The 26,504-nt window shown below is 28.5% G+C and overlaps 1 protein-coding gene and 2 long non-coding RNA genes across 20 annotated transcripts in view; 2 read left to right on the top strand and 1 right to left on the bottom strand.

The window, feature by feature from the left end:
- The window catches only part of LOC105254958 (heterogeneous nuclear ribonucleoprotein R), a 31,860-nt gene extending 10,382 nt beyond the window's left edge, over nt 1-21,478 (bottom strand). For 4 of the 18 annotated variants that reach the window (XR_002192716.2, XM_011263959.3, XM_020028657.2 and 1 more), the window contains exons 1-11: nt 18,332-18,501; nt 16,544-16,920; nt 16,327-16,434; nt 15,892-16,068; nt 11,727-11,862; nt 7,755-7,960; nt 7,472-7,621; nt 7,217-7,362; nt 6,928-7,058; nt 2,372-2,386; nt 721-869 (exon numbers count right to left, since the gene is read on the bottom strand). Coding sequence is in view for 14 of the 18 variants with exons in the window: in XM_011263959.3 (XP_011262261.1) it covers nt 721-869; nt 2,372-2,386; nt 6,928-7,058; nt 7,217-7,362; nt 7,472-7,621; nt 7,755-7,960; nt 11,727-11,862; nt 15,892-16,068; nt 16,327-16,434; nt 16,544-16,918 (1,593 nt within the window). In the remaining 4 variants the exon portion in view is untranslated. Of the gene's footprint in view, nt 1-720; nt 870-2,371; nt 2,387-6,927; nt 7,059-7,216; nt 7,363-7,471; nt 7,622-7,754; nt 7,961-10,759; nt 10,896-11,726; nt 11,863-15,891; nt 16,069-16,326; nt 16,435-16,543; nt 16,921-17,639; nt 18,106-18,331; nt 18,502-20,951 lie in introns of those variants that run through there. The other 14 variants (XR_003123189.1, XM_020028662.2, XM_020028661.2 and 11 more) reach the window with 10 other exon arrangements.
- Nucleotides 18,566-19,592, top strand: LOC112638857. Its single transcript, XR_003123191.1, has 3 exons — nt 18,566-18,778; nt 18,882-18,928; nt 19,363-19,592. It is a non-coding gene; the product is annotated as an uncharacterized LOC112638857 (long non-coding RNA).
- A 239-nt stretch (nt 21,479-21,717) lies between the features above and the next one.
- Nucleotides 21,718-25,797, top strand: LOC105254957. The gene is made up of 5 exons (XR_889482.3): nt 21,718-21,904; nt 22,805-23,186; nt 24,989-25,254; nt 25,331-25,495; nt 25,574-25,797. It is a non-coding gene; the product is annotated as an uncharacterized LOC105254957 (long non-coding RNA).
- The last annotated feature ends 707 nt before the right edge of the window (nt 25,798-26,504 follow it).

Raw genomic sequence — 26,504 nt, 5'->3', positions numbered from 1 at the left:
ACGTGTTCGGATTTAAGGGATCTCTTAGTATTAAAGCACTGGCGTTAATCAGTATAGTATAGTATACATGTAGGATTTGTGCGTGCATGCGTGTATACATGCGTGCGTGCGTGACTCTGTGTGTGTGTGTGTGTGTGTGTGTATGTGTGTTGTGTGCCAATCTCCATATAAATACAATACATCACAGTATACTTTAAACAGCATTCATTCACATTCATTCATTCACTCTTTCGCTCATTTATTCATTCACTCGCTCATTTGCTTGCTTACTCATTTTATTCATTCATTCGTTCGATAACTCGCTCACTTAGTCATCCATACACTTACTTATTTTCTCTGTCTCTCTCTCTCTCTTTCTCTCAGACATACATACAATTGTAAAACTCTCAAATTTGGATGAATGCTATTTGTATACTGTGAATGCGATGTATTTAACAATATTATGACATTAATACACATTAAAAATGCGCAATTTTTTGCACATTAATAATAATCATAATGAGTTAGCACATAGTCAGTTAATTTGCACGCTTAAGTAAAGAAAATATATAGGCAGAAAGTGATCTAGGCAAAAGTATATTGGAAATATGTATAACATATTAGGAGAATCCGCGAACACTGTGCCACAATCAAACTACCGCTAATATGTATAAAAAAATAATTATATATAATTTCAGAAACAAAAATGACATTTTAGAACCATGAAAAAAGGCGACCCACCGGTTGAGGCTGCCTGCCTCTCCCTCTGGCAGGCGGCGGAGGCGGTGCATAATCGAAATAGTAATCTTCGTATCGATAATAGTCATCGTAATAGGGATCACTGTAGCCACCTCGATAATCCCCATAACCGTAATAGTCGTAATCATAATCTATAAAAACACACATTACAAATAGACCCAAATTTAGCCACGATATATCCAATTAGCAACTTACTAAAATAATACTATTTCAATATTATAAAAAAGGCATGCCGGGAAAAGATAATTTTGAAAATACCAATAATTAACAAAACAAAAGAGAAAGGAAAATAAAAACAAATTTAATCATATTTAAGTAAAATAATTCGTGTGAAAAAAATATAATTTCAGCAAATAAAAGACATAATTATATGATAATAATATTCATTATCCCTTACAATTACATAATACCACACGGATAACTATATATTTTGATTATCCTACCACCATCATATTTCTTGAGATAGAAGTTATAAGATTACTTGAAAATTTCACTCCAAATACATATAATATTTAATTTATTTTATAAAATCTGATTATAAAATATTTAAATATAATTACATTAAAACAAATACAAAAAAACTTTCAAATGTTTATTATTAAATTTAGAAAAATAATATAATTCGATAATACTATTTAATTTGTGGTAAATCCTAAAATTCTCATTTTTTAATTCGCACACGTGTTATACTATAAACAAAATATATCAATCACATAATGCCAAAATAAAGATATAAATACGAATCGTCAAGCACAGATATCCATACTACAAGGTACTCAAAATCCACCTTCCATAGGATCTTCCAGATATTCTATGGATGGGATTAATTTCGATTTTTAAGTTTTTCTGAATGAAATTGACAATTGAACACTAATTATTATTTAATTAAAAGATAATTTATTGTTACCGAGCAATAACTAATTTTAATCTTATTAGCGCGACAAAAGTTTAATTGCCAGTTTCTAGAGATAATGCTAAAGTACATCATCGGACGACTTTCTCACCCACCGATTATCTTAGTTTCTTGTTAGTTTCTTGGCTGAATATGACGATTGTTGATGTAATCAATTAACTGTAATAGTTAGAAATAATTTACAGTTTGCTTTATTACATTTTTTAAAATTAATATTTACGGGTTTGAATCCGTGATTATAATTCTAACGAAATTAGATAAGTTCTTTGAATCATCTATTTATTTATGTATCTATCCCTTAATTTTTAACATGTTGCTATTATAACAACTGATAACAATCTTCTTAAAACAAATAACTGATAACAATCTTCTTATTTTCTAAAACTAAAATTGCATATTTTCTAACATGTGCATCTGTGCCTAACGGCTCATATTACTCTTAATCTTTTTTAGAGAAAAACAAGAAAAAATTTATATTTTTATTAATAGTACAATTTCTCAAAGATATTTAATATATAATAAGTCGTAAAAAAATCGTCAAAAAACTTATAAATTTCATAGAGAGAGAGTTTACATTTTTACATTGGAGGAAATTCAATTTCAACATCGCTCAATATGTATTTAAATTTGATAATAAAAAAGGCATTAATGATCAAACGGAAAAAAATATACAGGACTACATATGATACTCTACATTCACTATTCATTATCGCGGCTTACCTATTTCCTTGAGAGCTGTAAACAGATTTTTGAATTGATGATGCATTGCACAAAATATGCGAAACAACGATACAAAAACACGCTCACAAAAACAGAAACAAGATAAAAATTATACAAAAATTTTCCTACTAATGCATGTTATTGCAACTCCGTGCAAAACAATTGTCACTATAATTCTCAGAGCACCAAAATAAAAAAAAACAAAACAAATGAATATACATGCAATTAACTTTTGTTAAAAACAAAAAAAACACATGTCACACAGAAGGCAATAGTGGTAAGGCAACAAGATGTTTGTGTTACAATGCTACGCATACATCTAGCACGTTCACACACATGCACACACAATTACACAACTATTAATTCTAAAATTAATTCTTACTATTAATTCTAAAATTAGCAATTAGAATCAATGTTACATTAAATGGCAAAAAAATGCTATTATACATCAATTTACATCGATTTGATCTAAATTGAGTACTCTCTTATTTTATAATCTTGTGAAATGAGAAATTCTTGATATATATACTTTAACAAAGCAAAAATAATTTATATATTCTTGTAACATAATTTTTTTATATCAATTTATTTAAATATAATTTTATTAGTTTACTGATTTAAGAAAAATGGAATATTTTCTGAGAACACATATCAAATGTATTATATTACAAATTAAAAAATTAACAATTATTACTAAATTAATTTATCTTTTTTATATCAAATGTTACTACAATAAAAATATAAGAAAAACGTAACAAAAGAAATTTTCAAAATCAAGAAAATAAAGATTATAAGAGAAAACTATCACATAAAATGTAAAAATATTCAATAACTATATATATCTTTTGCTCACACATTCAAAGTAGCCTATCATGCGCGTAAGATAAATATATAATGAGATAGTTTTGAAAAATTTCCAAAAACATGCGAGAGATATCAATATTATATGAAAATTATATTAAAGATACTATAAAATTATTCAATAGCATATTTTTTTATTTGAAATATAAAACTCAATATATTAAAAAAAATTATTTAAAAATTTTAAAATTTATTAATTTAAAAGACTAATTGAAAAGATTATAACATTTGCATTTTTTATTCTTTCTCTGCAAATAAGAGCTATGTATTAATAAAAATTAAACATGTTACACGTTAAAAATTTTAACAGCAAAATATATATCTTAATAAAAATAATAAATCATCAATTTTTTAATATCGTACGAAATCTTTTACGATGTAACATGCATTTAAAAAATATAATCTGTGCGTGTGTAGGTGTATACACACATACATACAGGATGTTCGATCGATTTAATTTGATAGTATATGAAATATAATACCTTAAAAATAAAAATGAGAAAATGAAATAGCTCATGGACAATTTCGAACGAATTTCTCAAATGGAAACATACTACAAAAATTACATGACTCGTTTGGCTCAACTCTTATGAATGAAGAGAAGAGGAATTTTAAGATGGCAGAAGACACTCGAAGTCTAGACATATTCGTAGCAATTCATTTGTAGTAAAGGCATTGATGTATCTGTATAAGACATTTGCATATTTTTCAACTTAATAAATAAAAAAATAATATTTACTGGCTAGAAAATTATGTAAGGCGCAAGTGAATTGAGAATCAAACTCTATTCCTTCCATCTCCCATAGCAATTTTCGTAAATGATTCGACTCAAACTTACTCACAAGCTATTCCATTAACTTTCTTTATTTTCATTTCTTTTATTTAAGGCATGATATTGTACATATGTTATTAGACAGATTAAATCGAGCATCCTGCATATATTAATTAACTTGCGCTCATTAAATACATAGCTATTTTTTGGTGAAAAATAAATCGAAAAATTTTAAAATATTTTTTCCTGTAATGTTCAAGACATTCTCTGCATGTGTATATACAGGATATTTTACTAACACTTTCTTTTGTCTTTTAAATTAAGGAAAATAGACATAACATATATATACAAGATGTTTCATAAAGATTGTGCCAATGCTCTAGACATACTAGTGGCGAATGTTACACGCTTAAAACATGTACCATCCTATGATCTAGCCACATATTTAATCGTGCGTATATCGACTCTTGTTTTTTCGTTGCCGTATGTCACTCACATACTGACACTTAAAAAAAGTGTGAAACGCGCGCTTATTAGCCAATGTTTTAAAATTAATATTTCAATAATTATTGTAACAATTACAAAATGATAAAGAATTTTTTTATTTAATTTACTACTCTCCACCTTGCTCCCTCACGAGCATTGGCATAATTTTTATGAAACAATCTGTGTGTGTACGTGTATGTGCGTGTCTGTTTGTATTATGGTCTATTACTTTTAGTTTAAAAAATAGAAAGGGGTAATCATTTATAACGACATCCTGCACATCCATACATATACGTATACAAGATGTCCCAAAATAACCGAATGTTTTTTTAGTAATAAATTCTCTAGCTAATTTAGAAATTATTTTTCTTCATCGAAAATGTTAAATGAGATTATCATATTTTGCAAATTTCTAATTTGTCATATATTTTTGTAAACAACCTTGAATTAAAATTCTTTTAAAGTAAATTTCAAAATTAATCGAATAATAGTTGTGTTAATATTTTAACTCTCCACAAAATTTAATTTGAGAATAATCCTTCTTTATCCATCATTTATAATTTAAAAATGATTAATATCTCAATATTTTCACTAAAAAAAATATCTTTGAATTAATCAGAGAATTTTATTAAAAAAACATTCGGTAGTTTTGGCACATCTTGTATGTGCACACGCACGCGCATGAATGTGTATAAATATATACACGGTTAAGAGAAAAAGTAACGGAATGTTTTAATCTGCTGAAATAACAGATTCCTACATTAAACTTATAATTTTTTTGCTGACAACATTTTGTAACATTTTGCTATTTGGCAAAATTTGTTTAAACAGACTAGATAGAAATCAGACTTGATTACTTTTAAATTGATGATCGCATTGTCTTAGAAAAAAAAAGGAGAATACTCAAAGATTTTATTTTTTCGGTTTTAAGACTTATCGCTAATACCGGCAATATACTAAAAACGGTTTGATCTAAAAAAGTTTAATTATATCATTTTAATTATATTATTTTGTCATTTTAAAAAAACATCTCTTTCAAGAAAACATAAGCTACATAAAAATTTCTAATGAAAAATAAAAGTTTCTATTTAAAATTCTAGATATCTTTTGCCTTGACAACGCAAGATCATATTAACATTATCATATAATAATGATTTCAAATCCATTCCGGCCTATAATTTTTGTATTTGTTTCCAATCCATAGTTTTTAAAATATCAGAACGTTCCATTACCTTTTCTCCGCGCTAAATACATACAGTAAAGTCTCATCAATTTTTGGACTTCTGGGAAGATAAGAACGGAATATTTTCGGAAAGCAAACATCGAATTGTCATTTGCGCATACCATCGATATGATTTGTTCATATTATGATACGCAAACGCAATGTTCGTGAAAGTACATATATAAAAAGGAGTATCATAATTAATAGCATGAAAGTTAAGGAGACTCTATTGTGTGTATACATTAAATGTTTTTCCCCTTCCTATTTAATGACACAAATTGATATAATTCGTTTCTTAGTCACTTTGACAAAAACTTGATTTAATTATTGTTACTAACCTGCAGAATGATCAACATTTTATACAAAATTTTCATTGATATAATTATTGTATATAATATAATAGAAAATTTGTTGTTAATCATACTAAAAGTTAATTAACAATTACATTAATCGAAGTTTGACAAAACGTAACTATAAGAATGAAATTGTATCAATTTGTATTATTAAATAAAGAACATGCATTAAAGCTCGAAAAGAGAGAAATCAGATAACATGAGGAATAAACAATCACCTGTTATCCGTTTTGCACGAGTAAAAACTAATATATTCTGTGAATATTTTATATAATAAAAATACTTCATATTTATAAATTTTTTAATTTAATTAATGACTATGTGAATAAATCAGTCCTAAATAATATTCAGCAAACTAATTTTTTTGTACATTGTTATAACGATATAAAGATATATGTTTATAGTTGTAACATTTTTTTTTAAATTAATAATCTACTAAAAATAATGTCATAACAGGTGAGAGTACTCGCAAAATCGATACTTATCCATGTAATACATGGGTAATTAACGAGCGAATAAATGCCTTGATATTTCGAGCTCTAGACATACATACGTACATACATATATATATACATACATACATACATACATACATACTACATACATACATACATATTTCAAATCTGTATGAAATATTTGATATTTAAACATAGAAATTTTGTTATCAATCGAGCGGAACAAAAACACATATATATTCATTATATTCATACATATAAATGTGTGTGTGTATGTGTGTGACATTTATAAAGAATTACTAAAATTTTCATTTTGCCATGAAAATCAAAATCGCAAGAATATATTTTTGAGAAATATGCGAAACAATGAACAACAAAAAAAAGAAGAAAAGAAAATGAATACTAACCATAATCGCCTCGTCCCATTTGTCCACGCATACCTGCACCGGTTCCCCGAGGTCCCTGTGCAGGTCCACGAACTGGCATTGGTCCACCCATCATACTCGGATGAGATGGAGATCCACTATCAAAAGGAAAACTACATAACATCATGATTTAGATTTCCATAAACAAAAACATGAAATAGAGCAATAAAAATAATATAATGAAAAATAATATGATGAAAAAGATGCTGTGAATAATAAAAAATAAATATCAAAGTTATATAAATAATAAATATCAAAATCGATAGCTTACCCGCCTCTACCTTGTAACATTTGCATCATTCGTCTCTCTCTAGCGCGCAACATTTCTTCTTTCTTCTTTTTATCAGATGGTGGTTTCGCCAACGAGACTTCTATGTGAGATCCACCCATTTCTTTGCCGTTTAATTCGTTCATTGCCTTGAAAAGGAAGCATATAAGTATATTAACAATTTATATTAAAAATGAATTTTTAATATAGTAGAATTATTATAAATCAGAAATAATATTACATTAAAATATATCTTACTTTAACAGCATTATCTCTATCTTCAAAATGTATAAAGGCGTAATCCTTGATTTTCTTCACTCGCTCAATTTTACCATATTGTTCGAAGCTTTCTTTCAACTTCTCCTCAGAACAATCTTGCGTTAAATTTCGTACATAGAGCACACGTACCTAAAACAGAATAATTTGAATTAGAATTTGTATTTTAACTTGTAGCGTAACCAATAAAATTAGACTATAGAATAACAAATAAAATAATCATAATAAAATATAATAAAAATAATCAAACTTAATATCACTCTACTTTGGACATAGTCTGTTCATCTGGTTCCTCTTGAGGATCGGCCCAATCAACAATAATATCACATCCCCAAACCTTGATACGTCCAGTACTCAACCTTCGCTTGGCTAAGGAAGCTGCTTTGTGAGATTCATATTCCAAAAAGCAAAAACCTCTATTCTTCTTTTTGTCATCTGGTGAGCTGTAGATAATCACCTCCGTCAGGCCAGCTATATATCGGAAAAAGAATCATACGAGAAGCGGATGAGATTCACTCGAAATTTGATCGGCAATCACGAGATTTTAAGGATTGCTACTATGTAATAAAGAATGGAAACTCTCTTTGTAAAAACAAAATATAGATATCTAAACAAACTATTATGTTTTCACATACGATGGTTAACGTAAGCCAGAAATTTGCATCTCGTTGTAGATACATTAATCATTTTATCTTGAATATTCTTAAATATTTATTAATATATTCTTAAGTATTTATAAATATATATCATTATATTGTCTTGAATATTCTTAAATATTTATTAATATATATCAGAATTAAATTTATTATTCAATATTCATTTTAAATGAAGTTATTATATTTTGACTGATAATAATAATTTATTCATATTATAAAAATTCTATTATAAAAATAGAAATATTATAATCAATAATTTTTCTAACTATTTCCAACAATTATACTTTTATGTTTCCTTCTGTATAATAGAAAAAGTGTTGCCCATCGGTAAATTAAAGATAAAAATGAAAGATTGCATCAACCAAATATTACATTATTCAAGATATGTAAGATATTTTATAGTAAAATTTTAAGATATATACTATTTATATATTATTTAATTATATGTATCTTCAAAATACGAGATTGTGTCAGTTTATTTTCTTAAGTTTTTTTTTAAGTTATTAATATTTTAATTTTGTTTGGAAATATTAAATTATATACATATATATATATATACATATATATATATATATATATATATATATATATATATATATGTATATTCTTGCACATGTTTTAAAAACTAATATACTTAATATAATTAACACAAAGTCTTAAAAAAAAGATAAACAAATTAAAAGAGAAATTAATCAAAGAAAGTTTTACTGATAAAATAACTATCCAAAGATTGAACATAAAATGAATAAAAATAAAGAGATATTACTTCACCAACTGCTTGCAATAAAATTGTGTCACAATAAAATTTCGAATAAAAAGCTATAGATAACCAAGATTAAAAGAACAGAAAAAATGCAAAGATGTTATTAATAACTACAAAGAGAAAGATTGAAAGCTCTAAATTCTGTAAAACACTCTTTTGATATACATATGTTTAAAACCTTCTTTTACTTTTACTGAATCTGGATGTTTGAAAAAATTGAAGATTAATCATTTCAAGACATATAAATACTATTATTAAGTAGAATTCTCATGCTATTAGAATTCTCATGCAATAACTCGATCATATATAGAGCAAAGATTGACAATCTAATATTATATATTATTCTCTGTCTTCTAATCCTGAGATGTAGCAATATATCGTTCGTATTTTCTGCTCTCTCTGATCTCATTTTAATGTATTGATATATCCTCTCCAATAATATTATGAAATTGTCAAATATAAGCAATTTGACAATTTCCAAGAGAAAACTTTTATTTCTCTTAATTTATTTCTCAGCAACAGTCCTTCTCTCCTTCCTCTCAGTTTAGAAGCTATTTGGATAACAAGGCATCTGATTCATATTACTAATAATAAATATATATACTACTAATAATAAATCCAAACAACAAATCACTAGTTTCATATATATTAAACTTACTAAATATATATAATATACTTTAAAATTCCTTATAATTATTTAATCGTATTGATACATTGGCAAAAATTGTAATAATAATGCATTAACTTTCTTCCACTTATTATATTACATATGATATATAATAACAAAATATTTAGATGCCTTGTGCCATTGTATGAATTGTTCTCTTAAAATTAACTCCTAAATATTATTCCTGTGCCTCATCAATTTAATAATGACGTTTGTCTTTATCATTGTTATTCTCTTCCACTAATCTCCTCTCTGTGTCCATATTCTGATGTTACATGCAAGAATCTTATGCCCCCCAACACATACAAAATGTAATGATTATCAGACACATTCGTTCAATCACACTGACCATTCTCTTTTTTTCAAATTTACACACAGTGTTTCTTTTATATTAAATTAATTATCTGAAGATGTCATAATAAATTTACATTTATTCATTCATGAAATGCGATTATATTTCTATGATATTTATATGTTTAATATATTGTAGTTTAATATATATATATATCTCTCTCTCTCAAAATATTAATATAAAAAATAAACATTAATATAATATATAAAAAATAAATTTAAAAAAATTTTTTTCCATAAATATGTACAAATGAAAGAATTACATAAAATGATAATGCTTACTATCAAATTATATTTGCTCTCCAACTTTGAAATTTGTGACTTAAAGTCAGATATACCTATAATTTCTTACAAGTATAAAATATAAAAATTTGTATTACATATTGTATATACTACAAAATTTAAAAAAAAATATCCCAGATAAATGATTCAAATAGAATTATAGTGTGTAAATTCATTTAGTTGTAGAATACAATTATACACAATTACAATTATCTACTTATTGCAACGGTACAAATTTTACAAATGAAAATAATTAGAAATAAAAATAAAAAAATCACGATGAAGAGTTCACATTTAGCTTATATAGAAACAAATTCGTCAGTGTTACCAAATATTTGATAATCTCCGAAAATGTATAATAAAAGTTTTCGTTTTTCCGAATATTTATTACAAGATTTTTTCACATTTATGCAAGAGGGTTGGATTTAACCCACCTGGCAAGTCTCTGCTAAAAAACACGTGATTCGTTATAAGAAATTTTTGTTTCATCATCTTCCCATAGAACTTCCATTGGTTACTGCTCGCTGATTTAAGGACAATTGTCAACTTACGTGCGTGCTTTGTAAACTCTTCGAACAAGTCATCTCGGTCTCGATTCTTTGGAATATTTCCCACAAACAAGCGATGATTGTTATATGATACGGTAACACCAATCTTTTTCCCTTTCCGAATCTCATAATCATTCAGCTGTAAGAATAATGTGGAAGGAGAGTGCCAATTAAGCTTGCCATTTATGATTTCACCTGCTTATTGGCTGCCTGAACATGGGATTTCATGAAGCGTCTTTTAAAGGGGGGAGGGAGTACATAAGAGTATCAAAAGTTGATTCTCAAAGGATCATGTGGATCATATGATAGTTTTAGGATCGATATCGTAGAAGAGTGGGTGGGAGTGCCTGTCCGTTTGTTAGCGAGCCAAACGCCCCAGCGGTCCACGCAAATCTCCCATACCCCCAAAGCTTAAGACTTAGTCATGAATCACATTTGCATATTGCAAAGTTGCAATGATGCAAGACAGCATATATTTTTCTGTCAATTATATGTGTGTATGTAAAACAATCTAAAAGTATATAACTTCCACATTCTCTTTCCATTTCCTCGTTTTTCTTTTTCACCTTTAAAATAAAAAAAAAGAAGACGAAGAAGAGTATCAGTAATAAAGATTGAGTGATCAGTTACATAAAATCAAGGAATAAGGAAGCACGGGGATAATAAGATAATCGCATGTAAAGAGTAGGAAGCAGATAAATTCATAACTCAACCTAAATATATGTGAGGAAAAGAAGACTTGGACCAGAGAGGTGTTACTGTTCACTAATAAACCGAGAGGCAAGGAGACCAGAACTAAAGGTGCCATAAGGTGTATTCGCAGATTATGGAGTCAATATGATCCTTGGATGCTCCATAGTTCCATACCATCTACAACCACTACTTAAACACTACCACTCTTAAGTTATACAATACAGGTAGACAGGTAGGTAATAGGTAGGTAGGTACACACGCCTCGAATTCACTTTACCTGTTAATTTACCAAATTCCTCCAAGATCTCCTCTTTGCCTTTTGACTTTGGTATGTTTCCCACGAAAAGTCGTAGATTAGGAACACTAATGTTTACTTTCAGACTCTTGCCGGGTTTTATTTCGTGATTATCGAGCTGTGGGATGAAGAAAACATACACATGCCTAATTTTGTTCCAATGAGGCAGTTTCGTAATTTTTAAGATAATTACGGCAAAATTTGAAAAAAAAATTTTTTTTTAAATTTTCAATTTAGAATATACAATCATTATTAATAATATAGTGTGGATCCACGAAAGCGAGAAAGTGGCATGGCTTTGTCGCTCGAATCTTCACAATATAGGAAACCGGCCTTTCACGTATCATGTATTCCTGTAAATAAATTTTAAGCCTAACATTTTCCAAAATTTTGTTACGAAAATTGTCACTGTCTAATAAGAATTAACCAATTAGACAAATATACCCCTAACCAATTAAACCACACAATCATTGTCTTTTTCGGAAAGGTTCTCCACTCCCAATTTTGCCCACTGAGCAAAGAGGAGAGCTGGAAAAAGAAACTCATCCATAGGACATCATTAATATATATTTTTCAATGTTATTAAATATTCGGGATCAGTTGGATATATATAACTGCGTAAACACGAATAAATAGACAGGGACATATGCATATAAAACATACATTATGTGGATTGTTCTTACAATTAGCTAAATGCATACACTCGCGCGCGCGCGCACACGTCCATATGTGCAACATATATACATATGTGTACATATAATTATACATTTGTATGTATATGCACATGCATGTATACATACTTAACACATATGCGCGCGCACACAACTCACACATACGTAGCACACATTCAGATACAATGTATGTCTTGCATTTTATTTTCGACACTCAAATATCTTAATAAATTGGATTTTTTTTTTTAACAAATGTTTCAAACAAAAGTTATTTAGTTTTAAGGGCAATGTTAATCTTAGGAAAGATGTCCCTCTCCGAATTTGAATATATTATAGTCTAGATCAAAATAAGAAAAACATTTTGCTTTACAATGTTTTATAATATCTTTATTGAAATATTTGTCTTTAAAGTTAAAATTTGTGAAATATTTTTCTTAAATAACTTTTATATCATTTTGTAAATTTTAATAATTTATAATTATTTTTATGTGAGATAAAGGTCTTTAAAAAAACAATACATTTTTGGATATCACATTGGACAATCAAATTGTCTATAAGCCTTTTTACAAAATTTCAAAGTCAATAAATAGATCTTTTATTTTTAAATATTTTCAATTTAAAATATTTTAGATTTTTTTCACATCTTTTTCTAAAAAAAACTAGTACTCTTATTTCATTTTGTCAAAATTGTTTTCAAGGACTTAAATAAAAAGAAATTTTATTTTTAAGAATATCTTGACGTTGAATATACAATAAAAAGTAATTTATTTAAAAAAATCTAAACTCTGACATAATTGATATTGAAAAAGATTATGCAAGATCAAATTAACAAAATTGCAACATTATACATATATCCTCTTGAAATCAAATAACTTTAGAATTTAAAACATTTATTTTCAAAAACTCAATCTTTTTAAGACATTTGAGCATTAAAAATTAAATGAGACACCCTGTGTAGTGTGTGTGTAGGGTGTCCCATTTTAAATGATGCATGCAAATATCTTCAAAACTATTGGTGATAAAGAAAAGTATCGCAAGTACAAATTTAATTTTGATGGGGATGTAATTTGATAATCAATAGTTTTTATAAGTAGAATTTATAAATGGTTTTTTTATACGAAGGATATATATGAAGACCAATTCTTTTGAAATCGTTTATTTTATATATATATATATATATATATATATATATATATATATATATGTGTATATATATATATATTTTTTTTTTTGAATGCATTAATTGATACAACTCTTCATTTGCCATAAAAAAATATTAATATATGTCTATCAAATAACCATTAGTTTAGAAGATATTTTAATTTTATATTACGAAATATGATACTCGCGCGCGCGTTGATTTCAATATATTTATGCGTACCCTATAACATCTACGCTTATATGAATGTTTATAAACAAATGATATTGTGTAGGATACTTTCAAATGATTGTTCAAGATTTTCTTATCTTAGTAACTCCAAAATTCGCTTCTGAGATTATTAAAGATAGCAGATTATATTTAAAGTAAAATTCTAGACATAATTTTAATATTGAAAGAAATGATTGTAGATATCGCAGAGGAACGGCACAACGGTATCATGAAAAATACTCAAATCGACAAGATTTAAATATATTATACTGTTATTGTAAAATGCACGATGGACAAAAATTTATGAGAAATGTTCATCGATTGTCATCAAATTTATAAAATATTGTAATTACAGCAACAATAATTAGAAATCTCCATAGTTGTAAAATTGAAAATAAACTTAATTTTACTCCACAACTTTTTGAATCAATGAGTTATATGAAATTAATACATATTATGTATGTGTGCATCAAGTTCTAAGTAATAAAAATTTTGTTCATAAACTTCAATTGTCAATAAATTTAACAAAATATAAAATATTCTAAAATCTATATTTTTTCATGTCTTGGTTTCTGGCAAAACAAGTTTTACTATAGTAATAGAAAACAAATGCGAATCAACATGATCATCATATTAGACTGAACATAATTAGCAATAGCATTCCTATTCTATATCAGTATCTTTACTATGTAGTGTCATATAGTCATTATTGAGTTATATAGTATTGTAAATGTATTAGTTAATATTTTTTCTTTTTAAAGTAAATTTACCGATGATAAAAAAATTTATATAACTTTCATTGTGTTTCTAAAACAATTTAACAACTAGGCAGATATAATTATAATACGAAACAATGCCGCAGCCCAAACATTAAATGAAAAGTTTTCGTTAGATTGGATAAGTTAATCAACTTTCTATCAAAATGGCCGAATTTGATATTATTTTTATTAAGTTAATTGAAAAATAAAGTTTACAAAAGAAAAAAAGAACTAAAAACTCTTCAACAAACAAGAACTCTTTTACTTCAAACAATTTAAAGTAAAGGAGTCTTCAAATATGTTAACAAATTTCCAATGAAATGCTTAAAAGAATTGAGATATCATTTAGAAGATTACAAGTAAATTTAGGCTCATTAATATTTAAAAAAAAATATTTTTTTAATATTAATGAACCTAGATTTACTTGCAATCTTCTAAAAAGGCCTCAATTTTAAACAGATGAATAGCATACTGTTGTTTATAGTATGATTTTGTAATAATAAAATCAGAATTAAGATATATCTCAATTAATAGTTTTTTGATAAATACCCTAATACTTTTTTATAGTGAAGAGCTGCATCAATTAATGTATTTCAAAGTATATGATTCCATTAAAAAAACTAAAGTTAATCTTCATATTTTTTCTATGTCTCCATATATATATATATATATATAATTTTCCTAGAAATTTTTTTGGTATTACCAATAATTTCAAAAATATTCACATACGTTATTTAAAGCAGGATACCCTGTATATATTAAAGAAATGTAAGATTAATATATAAAAAAGGCTATACAGAGATTGAATAAAATAATAAGATGTCCATATAAATCTATTATAAAAAAAAAGAAATATGGACAATACAGAACAAGCCACATAGGAATACATAAGTCATTCGAAATGTCTAGAAAAAAAAATATTCTTAGAGAAACATAAAATAAATGTATTTATATATTATTTTATTATATTATTAATTAATCAATTATTATTATTATAGCTTATAATATTATATATTAATACATTATATATATATATATATATATATATATATATGTCACAACAAAATATTCACTAATTATTTAATACTATCAGAAATTATTGCAAATCTCATAAAACATTTAAAGTTGAATATTTAAAAACTGATATCTATTAATTTCTAATCATTTCGAAGGAGCGTTATTTCGGTAGCAATAATATTGTAACATTTCTAAAAATTTAAAAAATAAAAAAATAAAAATTTTTAAATTATTTATGGCGGTATAACTAGGAAAAAAGTAAAAAATAAATATATATACATCATAAGTAAGCTACACAATAATAAAAATTTGAAGAAATATATATGACATACCTCTCGAACAGCTTGCTGTGCAGCTTCCCTATTAGTAAATGTGATAAATGCGTATCCTCTGTTGGAACCTGACATGGGGTCCATCATCAGTCTCAAATCCCATATTTTTCCGCATTTTTCGAATAGCGGAATTAATTCGTCTTCATACATGTCTTTTGGAATTTTGCCACAAAATACCTTTTCGTAAAAATATTTGATGTAATAATTTCAAAAAATAACAATTATATATATACACACACACACACACGTGTTGTATATATAATATACATAAGTTTTATTATTTAAAAAAAACACAAAATATATACATATCTAAATAATTTTATGACATATTTTATGAGACATTTATACATATAAAAAATTATTTAAAAATAAAACTACATTTTATAAACATTAATATAATTATAGAAAATTTACATATAAATTATTTAAATTTACCTCACAACCAGTGCCAGGAGTTGGGCCTTCCCAATTTGGTGGAGGACCACCATATTTCCTTTGTCCAGTAGTTACATCCAAAGGATATCCTGTTCTCTCCAGAATCATCTAAAATTATTTTTTACTATTATAAAATACCATTTATATAAGCATTTAAACAATAACAAAAACAATTGTAAAAAATTTAAATTATCGTAATCAACTTGTATAACTTTACTTTAATTTTGTCCTCATCCGGGGCTTTAGGTGTTGTGCTGGTGCCTGTTCCTTGACCTGCACGACTCTTCTGTCTGTATGTCTTCATTACTCCACAAAGGTATGCCGATTTGTTAGATACATGTTCTAGATTAGATTCCAGAAATTGTGTAAGCACATTTAGTGCACCATCAACTGGAAATTCTTTTAAAGCGTCAAGAGCTCTTTCATCTAGATCAACATGAGCCAATTTTCCCGTTTTATAAATCTCGTCCAGTTTGGCAGCCACTTTCTCATCTAGTCCATATTGCATAAGTTTGTTAAAATCTTCTGTCCTTTCCAAATTTTCCATTTCTTGCTTTTCTTCCATTTTTATTTCCCCATTTCCTTCTGCCATTGCTGAAACAATAATAATTAATATATTAATTAAAGGTTTTCTTTATTTTATATATATATATATATATATATATATATATATATATATACACATACATTAGATATAAATTATTTTCATTATAAAATATACTTTATTATTTTATACAATATATATTGCATACAAATATATACTTGTATAAATTATTTTTTTAAAGTTACACATTATATTGGATTTTTTAAAATTTATATATTATATTTCAATATCCTATATTTACTATAAAATATTTATAATGTACTTAAATGCAAATATCTATGTGTGTATGTTAAAATTATTTTATAATATATTTTTTACAATTTTAAATTACATCATTAACTATATAATATTTACTTTTCTGCCATTTTCCTTGATAATAAAATAAAAAGAACAAAAACATATATATGTAATTTTAAAATGCGATGTTAAAAATGAGTAAAGTATAGAATTAAATTAAATTAAATTAAAACAAAAATAAATACAAAAAATAATTATTAGTTATATATATTATCTGCATTGTTAAAATTATTTTTTATAACACTTATTATTATTTTCACTATTAATTCACTTTCTTGAGTAAATTAAATTGTTGATTATAATTGTAACTATTTTCGTCTCAAAAATGGATATATCTTTATACTGAACATATATCTCTCGAAAAAGTACGACTTTCCGAGATAGCGGTGACAAAGAGCCAACAGAAAATTACAAGTTCATCCGTTCTCGCTCCAATCGCGATTTATGCGATGCACTTGGTGATGCACGTACGAAGCGCCGTACAAAAGCTACGAGAAAGAAAGAGAGAGAGAAAGAGAAAGAAAGAGAGGGAAAGAGACGGAGAGGAATTGGAGCGAAAATCGTCGGCGAGGTGAAGGAAGGAAATCCAAGAAGAAAAATAAACAACCGACTGAAAATCCGTAAACGCGCGATATTTCGTTACGTTTGACGTAAACCGGGGAGGGAAAACGAGAGAGAGAGCGGGTCGCGATGCGCGGCACGTTCATCGATGACACTCTGCGTGTTGATTACAGACGGCGAACGCTGGCTCGGATGCGATGTAACCGCATCGGCCGGAAGACGCGCGAGAGAAGAAAAGCCGGCTCCCGCCGAGAAAAACAATTTCCACGAAACGTTTCCCTCACGGATTCCGCGCTCGCGCTTCTCACGCACCGACAGCTCGCCGGCCGGCAAGACGCGATCGCGCGTCCGCCACGACGGCCAGATACGGTATGCACCTCTATATGCACTCGCGACAGATGCACTTCGCGACGCGACGCGCGTTTAATCCCGCCGCGTTATTTTCCGAGTCTCGCTCGCGAAAAAGCGCGCTCGCGGCCGGCGCGAGAAAAATCGCGGTAGGTGCCGGGCGAGGCGCGGAAAAGACGGCAGCGGGCAAATTACCTTGCAAAATAAACGGACGGTCTCTCCTCCGTGCGAGGAAATGGCGACAGACGTCAACGTGATATTGCGGGACTACGGGGTTCACAAAACGACGCGCAAAGATACGCTCGAACCCAGCGACACGACGTTGGCCATTTCTCGCTCGCGCGAATTCTGATTGGTCCGGGGTCCGGCAAGCGCGAAGAGCGGCCCAACGAGGAAAAAAAGTCAGCCGCTCGCCGAGAGGTTCGAGTATACGCGCCCGGAGCGCGCTCTCGGGTGGAAGCTGTCGTTCTTTACAAGGTGACGAGCGAATTCGCGGGCAAACGGACGTCTCGCACGAAATAAAATTACGAGGGATCGAGCGGCTTCTCCAACTTGAGGAACTCCGCTCCGGAACGAATTTGACGAAAAATTGAGATTTCAACGATAACTACGAACTTGAAAGTTTGGAGAGATTCGTAAATAGTAAATTATGAGAAATATTTCAAAATTTTGTATAACAAGATTTTTAACAAATCACAATATTTCTAAAAATTTATGAAAATTATAAAAATTATATCTTTTTCAGCAACAGGTCACATTTATATAAATTTATGGAAATTATAAAAATTTATGGTAATTGTAATGCATTGTAAAAAATAGAAATTTTTATATTCTCACTGCAATTTTTTCAACAATGAATCGCAAGATTCTCTTATAAATTTTTGAAATTGTAGAAATTCATGATAAGTTATAGTGAATACAAAATATTTACTAATTTTTACAACTTTTACAAACATTTTAATGAACATATATGTATAATAAAATGATATTGATTGTAAATTATAACTAAACTACAATTGTAGAAAACTATAATTGCAAAAATCACAACGTAAATTTACGAAAATCTACAAACATGGCCCAAATCACATAGTTTGACAAAAAATTACGTTAGAAATAATATAATAATGCAATTGCTTCATAAAAAAAATTATAGTTATTGCATCATTTTCATATGAAAAATTATAAAATTGTTTCCACGAACAATGACTAACATATTCATCTTTCAGAAAAACCGCGATGACGAATTAGAAGCGAATACTTTTTTCTTATGTGAAATCGAATATTAGATGCATGGATTGATCTCTCAAAATCTCCGAAAATTGGAAAAATCACGCTGTATTATTTATTATCGGCACGATTTTCATGCAAGTGCGCTTTTGAATATCTTGTTCACGCCATGAATCACGCCATTACATATCCACGAACGAATTTGTACGAAATACAAATGAAAAAAAAACGCCACGTATGTTCACAAATATCCGTTTTATAATTTTTTTCATAACAAATTTAGTTTTTATTGCAACTATTATTGACTGGTTATAAGTTAAAAGAAATTATAGATCATTTTTTAATCGCAGAAAGCTACATCAATGTGCGAAAAATATTAATATTAATATGAATTCATTATTAAAATCTCAAATAAACTTGAATAATGTATGTACGCATTGTTTCAGAAGCATTCAGACTACGCTTACGTTTTTTGTTTCGAAGCAAATCAAAATTTGTCGATCGAAGAAAAAAAATAATACATAATTAAAGACAAAGGATTTCTTCAAATGATTTAATTTTTTTCTCATGTCTGCACATCATGATACTATAATGTTCATATTAAGCATATCACATTAAAAGGAAAAGAAAAAAGAAAAGCAGATGCACCTATTCAATTTTGCACACAAAGCAACGATTCTATAAATCGAAAAAAGAAAAAAAAACAAAAGAAAAAGAGAATAAGAATGGAGTAAGTAGTTCATGATAAAAACCTAGTTTTCGATCATTTAATACTCGTTATTTATTATTTGATACGCGTATCAAAAGATTTGATATAAACCAGAAAACCTCTGCCGAATTTGTAATAATAAGCAAATTTTAATAACAAATCTATCCATCGTATGTTCACTTAACAGCCAATATTTATAAGCATATTAGAAATGATTTTTCCTTGATAAAAAATGTTAGATAATATTGAAATAAAATTATTTATTTTATCATTGATTAACAGTAGTTTAGTTTACAATCGTGATATTCATTAAGTAGTGCATTTAAGCTAATCAGCCAATGATTAAACAGATTTACTAGTTATTTACTATTTGATACGCGTATCAAACGATCGGTAAACTAGACTACAGATATGATACGCGCATATTTAGATATAAAGAATATTTTATGCTTAGCATTATTTTTTTAGAAAAAAATGAAATTTAAAGAAAGAAAAAAATTAGCTATGTATAATCATATTATATCTATAATTATATCTATAATTATATCTATAATTATATCTATAATTATATATTGTGCGTGTTTTCTGTGTATATAATCTAATTAATAACATCAAAAGAACTGATAAATAATTATATTATGTAATGTTTTTAAGTTCCATACATAATTATATATATTTATATATATTTGTATATATAATTATAATTATGTATAATTATATATATTTGTATATATAATTATACATAAATTTGTATATATATTTATACATAAATTTGTATATATAAGTTTTTTTATATATAGTAGAAGAAACTCTAAATGGCGCCCGCGAAGCGCGCGCTTTGCAATGTTCTAGTTTATGGTAAAAAAAATGTACGTGTACCTGTATCGAATTTGTACTCCTCACACACTGGTATTAATTTAGCAAATTCGTAGCTTCAATGACAAAGGAACACCAATTGCAACACAAGAAAATAATCAGGATCTCCGCAGGCCAGGTGTCATAAAATTCATAATTAATTAGCACGCCACAGTTTTTTCGCGAAGAAACTATTATTTCTCCGTATTTCTGGTTGACGTATGATGATAGTGACAACTGCATCGAACCATATGTGGACGCGGCACACACAAAGAGTTAAAAAAGAATCGGCCACAAGAAAAATGTCCGTTTTATTATGTATGACCGGTGCGTGATGTTTCAAACCATTTGAATTAAATTTAGTTTGCGTAGGCACTTGCACGTGATGAGAACCAAAGAGTGAGACAGGTAAATAGACACATAGATTCTTCTTCTTCTTTCTTCTTCTTCTTTCTTCTTTTTCTTCTTCCGTTAGATAAAATAACACGTTGTAAAAAAACACAAATTTTATAAATTATTTTACTAACGATAGCAATAGTGATTGCAGTGACAACGATAACGATATAATGGCACTGATGATGATGATAATGATAATAATTATGATGATAATGTGTGCGTGAGACGAGACAACGATGAGTGGAGGATTTAAGGCTCGGGCGCAGCGTTTTGATATCGTGTAGTGCCTACATAGCCGTGATGCATAAATTGGACTGTCTCACTGAAAGAACGGTGCAATGATGCAAACTCCACAAAACCGAAACCAGTTTCTTTGCGCCCGCCGTCGAAATTGCGCCCTAGTCCAATCCGATTCAACCACTCACCTCTCTTCGCAGGATGTACGGGCTCCGCCTTACTCAGGATCGTCGACAAGCATCGAGTTACCCTGTTCTATTTCACATCAATTCAATCAAGATAATTGTCGAATTGAAACATCTCCAAATACCACTTCGCCAGTTATACTTTATGGAGATGCATAGGTACAAATTTCATTCAAATCCATACATTTTAATACGTGGGAATAGATAAATAGCATATAATATTATGTATAATTAAAATTTTTTTAAACTATATATTACATACTTTTTTGAAAAAATTTTTCACTATATATATTCGTATATTTTTAAAAAAATTTTTAACTATATATATATACATACATATATTTTTAAAGAAATTTCATTTTTTAATTTCATTATTTTAAAAATTTACCAAGAGCCTCTTCCATCTACGATTTAATGAGATTTAAAAATTTTGAAAAGTCTGTAATATATAGAATCATTTCTCTATCGCTGTATTATTAATTTAATATCATTTTTATATGTTATATATAATTCGAGCTTGTCAGTAAATTATTATATTCGAGTAAAATCTATAATATTTTCTATATTACGTTTTATATGAAAATTTTACACTAAAAAGCAAATAGATTACTATAAATATTTTTAAAAAACTTTAAATTCTGAAAATAATTTTGTGCAATTTATTCTTTCATGCAAATTATAATGTATTCAAATGTTTTACTTTTTCACGAATTACGAAGATAATTATCAAATACATTAAAAATAAGTTAATATACTTAAATAATATGTTGCCTTATGCAAGTAATAAATCAGTTAAATTTTTATAGCACTTTTATCATATCATCCAGTTATATAAAACTTTACTAAATATGAATCATTTAATAAATATCTTTTCCCCTATCTAAATTATCGTATTATCAAAATATTATCGTTGAGCAAAGTCTTAAGATTTCGATATAATTCAAATCTTTCTTATGAAACGAGACAATGCCACAAAGTTTCTACTTGCCTCGAAAGATAAAACAAGAGCTTTAAATCGAAATGATGAAGTTACAAAAATAGCCTTTCTCTATTTTACAGGCGTGAATTATAGAGACACATACGTATCTACGAGTATCATATATCTGCGCTTTTGGCACGTCTCTATGCACATTCGCTTCATCGAAATGGCAATCGGCGAGCAGAATCAGCCAACAATGTTATACGGCCCTGCTCGCTAACCGTAAGCGGTGTGGTGTGGCCTGCAGAAACCTGTTCAGCTTTGAACTTTTCTATTTTCTTGGCGATTATTTTTATCTGCTGAGAATCGCATGCAGACAAGCAGATAAGCAAGCAGACAGGCAACCAGGCAAGTAAGCAGACAGACGAGCCAGCCAGCCAGGTGTCGCACTACGTCGTGTTGCGCCACATTGGCTCTGCCGGAAGCGGGCCATTCTGAAAACTACCAACCAACAGCCAGCCGGTAGACCACGTTCTTGCTACAAAAATTCTTCTCGAACATCGTCACACGCCGTTTGCCCTGCACCTTCCTCCTTTCTTGTTTCCTTTATTTTAGTTTCCTTTTTTTTTCTTCCTTCTTTCCTCGCTCTCTCTCGTCCCCTTCCTTTAATTTTCTCTTTGTGCTTACTACTTCCTCTGTTTCTTCCCTGTCTGATGCACACACACATTCACGCATGACGCACGCACACGCAGACGCTATAATTTCTTTTTCTTCTTTTTCGTATGTTTGGATCCTTTGCGCCATTCTTGTCACATTGATCGATTGTCTGCGCACACAATACATATTTTTGCAGTCCTCATACGTCATCATTATCATGAAAAATTGAAATTGAAATAACAAATTTTTATCCATTATTTAAAAATTGTTATTGCTATTGTTTGGGCTGTCTAAATATTTACGCATATTCATGTATTCGCACACATATTTTGCAATGCAAAGTCTGCAGCATCGATAAAATCGCCACGTAGAATAAAATGTTTTAAAACCATGATTTAAAATCATAAATTTATAAAATTGAAAATAACGATAATTAAGATAAATATATTTATACTCACATTCAAATCCGCATTCAAAATTCAGAAATTAACGAATACTAAATTATATTATTATTTTTATTGACATTTTAATAGAATAAGGTTTTTTTAATATGCGATCATATAAAATACTTTGATTAAAATAATATAAAATATCATATTCTGTTGGTGTTATCATGAATTTAATTTACGTTCTATCTAAAACTAAAAATAGAATTTGGAATATTCCTTTCATTTTCATTTTTTATATTTAATAATTTTGTACTTCAGATGTGTTTTATATTCTTTTAATATATAAAGTCTCATATTCTTTATATATACAAAGTGTCTCATAAAGATTGTACCAACGAACAGATAGAACATAATAAACTGAAAGATAATAAACGAACAGAAAAGTCCTTTAGCACTTTGCAATAATTATTAAAATATTAATTGAAAAAGATTGGCAAAGATCGCGTGTTTCGCATAGCTAGTCTGTGAGATGTTCTCGGTTAGGTCACGAAAAGGGTTTGGCCACGTACTTCGACCATTGTCTTTTCGTTGCCATGTGAGACTCATCGCTGACACACACCTAAAATATACATTTTAGCCATTTAAAACGTGGGATCACTTGCCAATATTTTTAAATTAACATTTTAATAATTATTGCGAAAGTTGCAAAATAGCACAGGACTTTTTACTCAGTTTATTGCGTTCTACCCGCTCACGAACATTGATTTAATCTTTATCAAACACCCTATATACATGTATATACAAGGTGTAACTAAACAAACATAAAAGACCGAAAGTCGAAAAGTCTTGATCATTTCTGAATTTTCTTTTTGTTTTTATACGATATTAAAGTTAGCTAATTAGCGCCTATCTATTTGTTGTTTTATATCTGATTGTACGCTCCATGTTTGTTTATTTAGTTACATCTTATATACATATATACAGGGTGTAATTTAAAAAGCGCCCATTAAGTAAATGTTATTTCTGATCAAAAATCGAATTAGATAAGATGCATACATTATTTACTGTAATAATCGTGAACAATAATGCTCGATGTCTTCAAATATCGAATGTATTAAGATAATGAGTGCATACAGAAGCACGATTGCTTATTGAACAGTTAAGTAGTCAAATATGATTAAGATAGAATTCAAAGATAAAAAATCAATCACCTTTGATTGCTATTTAACCGGTAAGTTAAGAGCGGTTCTGGATGCACTCATGCACTTATTAACATAGGATATAAGGCTATCAGTATGAGTGAGCCCAGGAGCATGTGCACAGAATCAAGCGATGCTCGATCGCACAGCAGCTGAAAGGAGGAGACGAGAATTTTTCCCGACAACAATACTTAATGATCGCGCTGTGCAAGTTTGTTTCCCACGTTAATATCGGCAATCCACACCACGAATGCAGACAGTGAGGAAGATTTTTCTCAGGAGAAATCCCCCTCACAAGCTAGCATAAACAGTGTGACATTAACATTGGCCCCCAGCAGACCTACAGTGAGTCATGCTACCTTCTTCTCACTCGCTTTCGCGCAAACTCGTTTGGCTTTGAGAGAAATTCTCCCTTTTTCAGGGATAAATAGGGGTGAACCTGTATTACAGGACAATAACCATCGCTTGGCAGAATAGCCGTGCGTAATTCGAACGAAAAAAAGGAGGAGCAGAGGAGGTAAAGGCGGAGCCCGGTTTTCTCGAGGGGTCGTTGGACCAGGGCGCTATGTGGATTATCATAATAAAGGTCGCCTAAATGTTATCTCATATTAAGTCATACTTTTGTTTTCTTCTTACGCTTTGAAAACTATTTTTATGCACGTAGGATACGTAAGGGAAGTGTACTTCTTTATTTCTGCGCACGCGGTATAATTCGAGAACATGCAGACATTGTCCTGTGATGAAATGACAAAATGTAACGCACAAGATCTTTGGATGGAATCGTAATGACAATTGGGAAGAATTCTTTCAAAGCAGCTAATTTAATCGACAGTTTCAAACACGTATGAAAATCTATTTTAAAAATTAATAAGCGTGAAATTTTCGAAGATACCCTATAAGACACAATATTCCTAAAATATTGTATAAATATTATTAACAGTTAATAATATTTATACAATATCCTAGGAATATTGTGTGCTTATAGGGTATATGTTAAACTTGTTAACAAAAAGTTGTTATATATACTCAAAATTAATAATAAATATCATTTAAATATCATTCTAAATAAGAGGTTTAAATAATCAGTATTAATGAACCTCTTGCATTTTATTTTAATCATAATTTTATATTGCTGCTTTGGAAAAAAAAAGAAATATTTAATTAGAAATTCGCAAAGTTTAAAAACCGACATTTTTTAGAAATGTTTTTTTTTTTTTTTTTTACATCATGTGACATCAAATACATACACATATCTTATATATATGTATACATACACACATAGTTGATTGCAAAATGGAATAAAATATACGACTTTTTAGCTTAGTTTAACAAGATTAAATATATATTTAATATAGATTTAAATATATATTTTTATATTAAATATAGATTTAAATATATATTTTTGCAAAAATATCCCAAGGGATACCTTGGTTGCATTTCGATACTGATATTGAAATTTATAGTATACGTGACATAAACCATAGATTTGTCAGTAACTGAAAATCTATAATTTAGTCGTGATATACTGACTGGCAATGAATATCAAAACGCATTTCTTTATATCAGACATCTTGATATACAGAGTGTCCCACAAC

This window comes from Camponotus floridanus, unplaced genomic scaffold, assembly GCF_003227725.1.
Source record: "Camponotus floridanus strain SB8 unplaced genomic scaffold, Cflo_v7.5 scaffold39, whole genome shotgun sequence".
Lineage (NCBI taxonomy): Eukaryota > Metazoa > Arthropoda > Insecta > Hymenoptera > Formicidae > Camponotus > Camponotus floridanus.
This window is presented reverse-complemented; position numbering and strand designations above follow the sequence as displayed.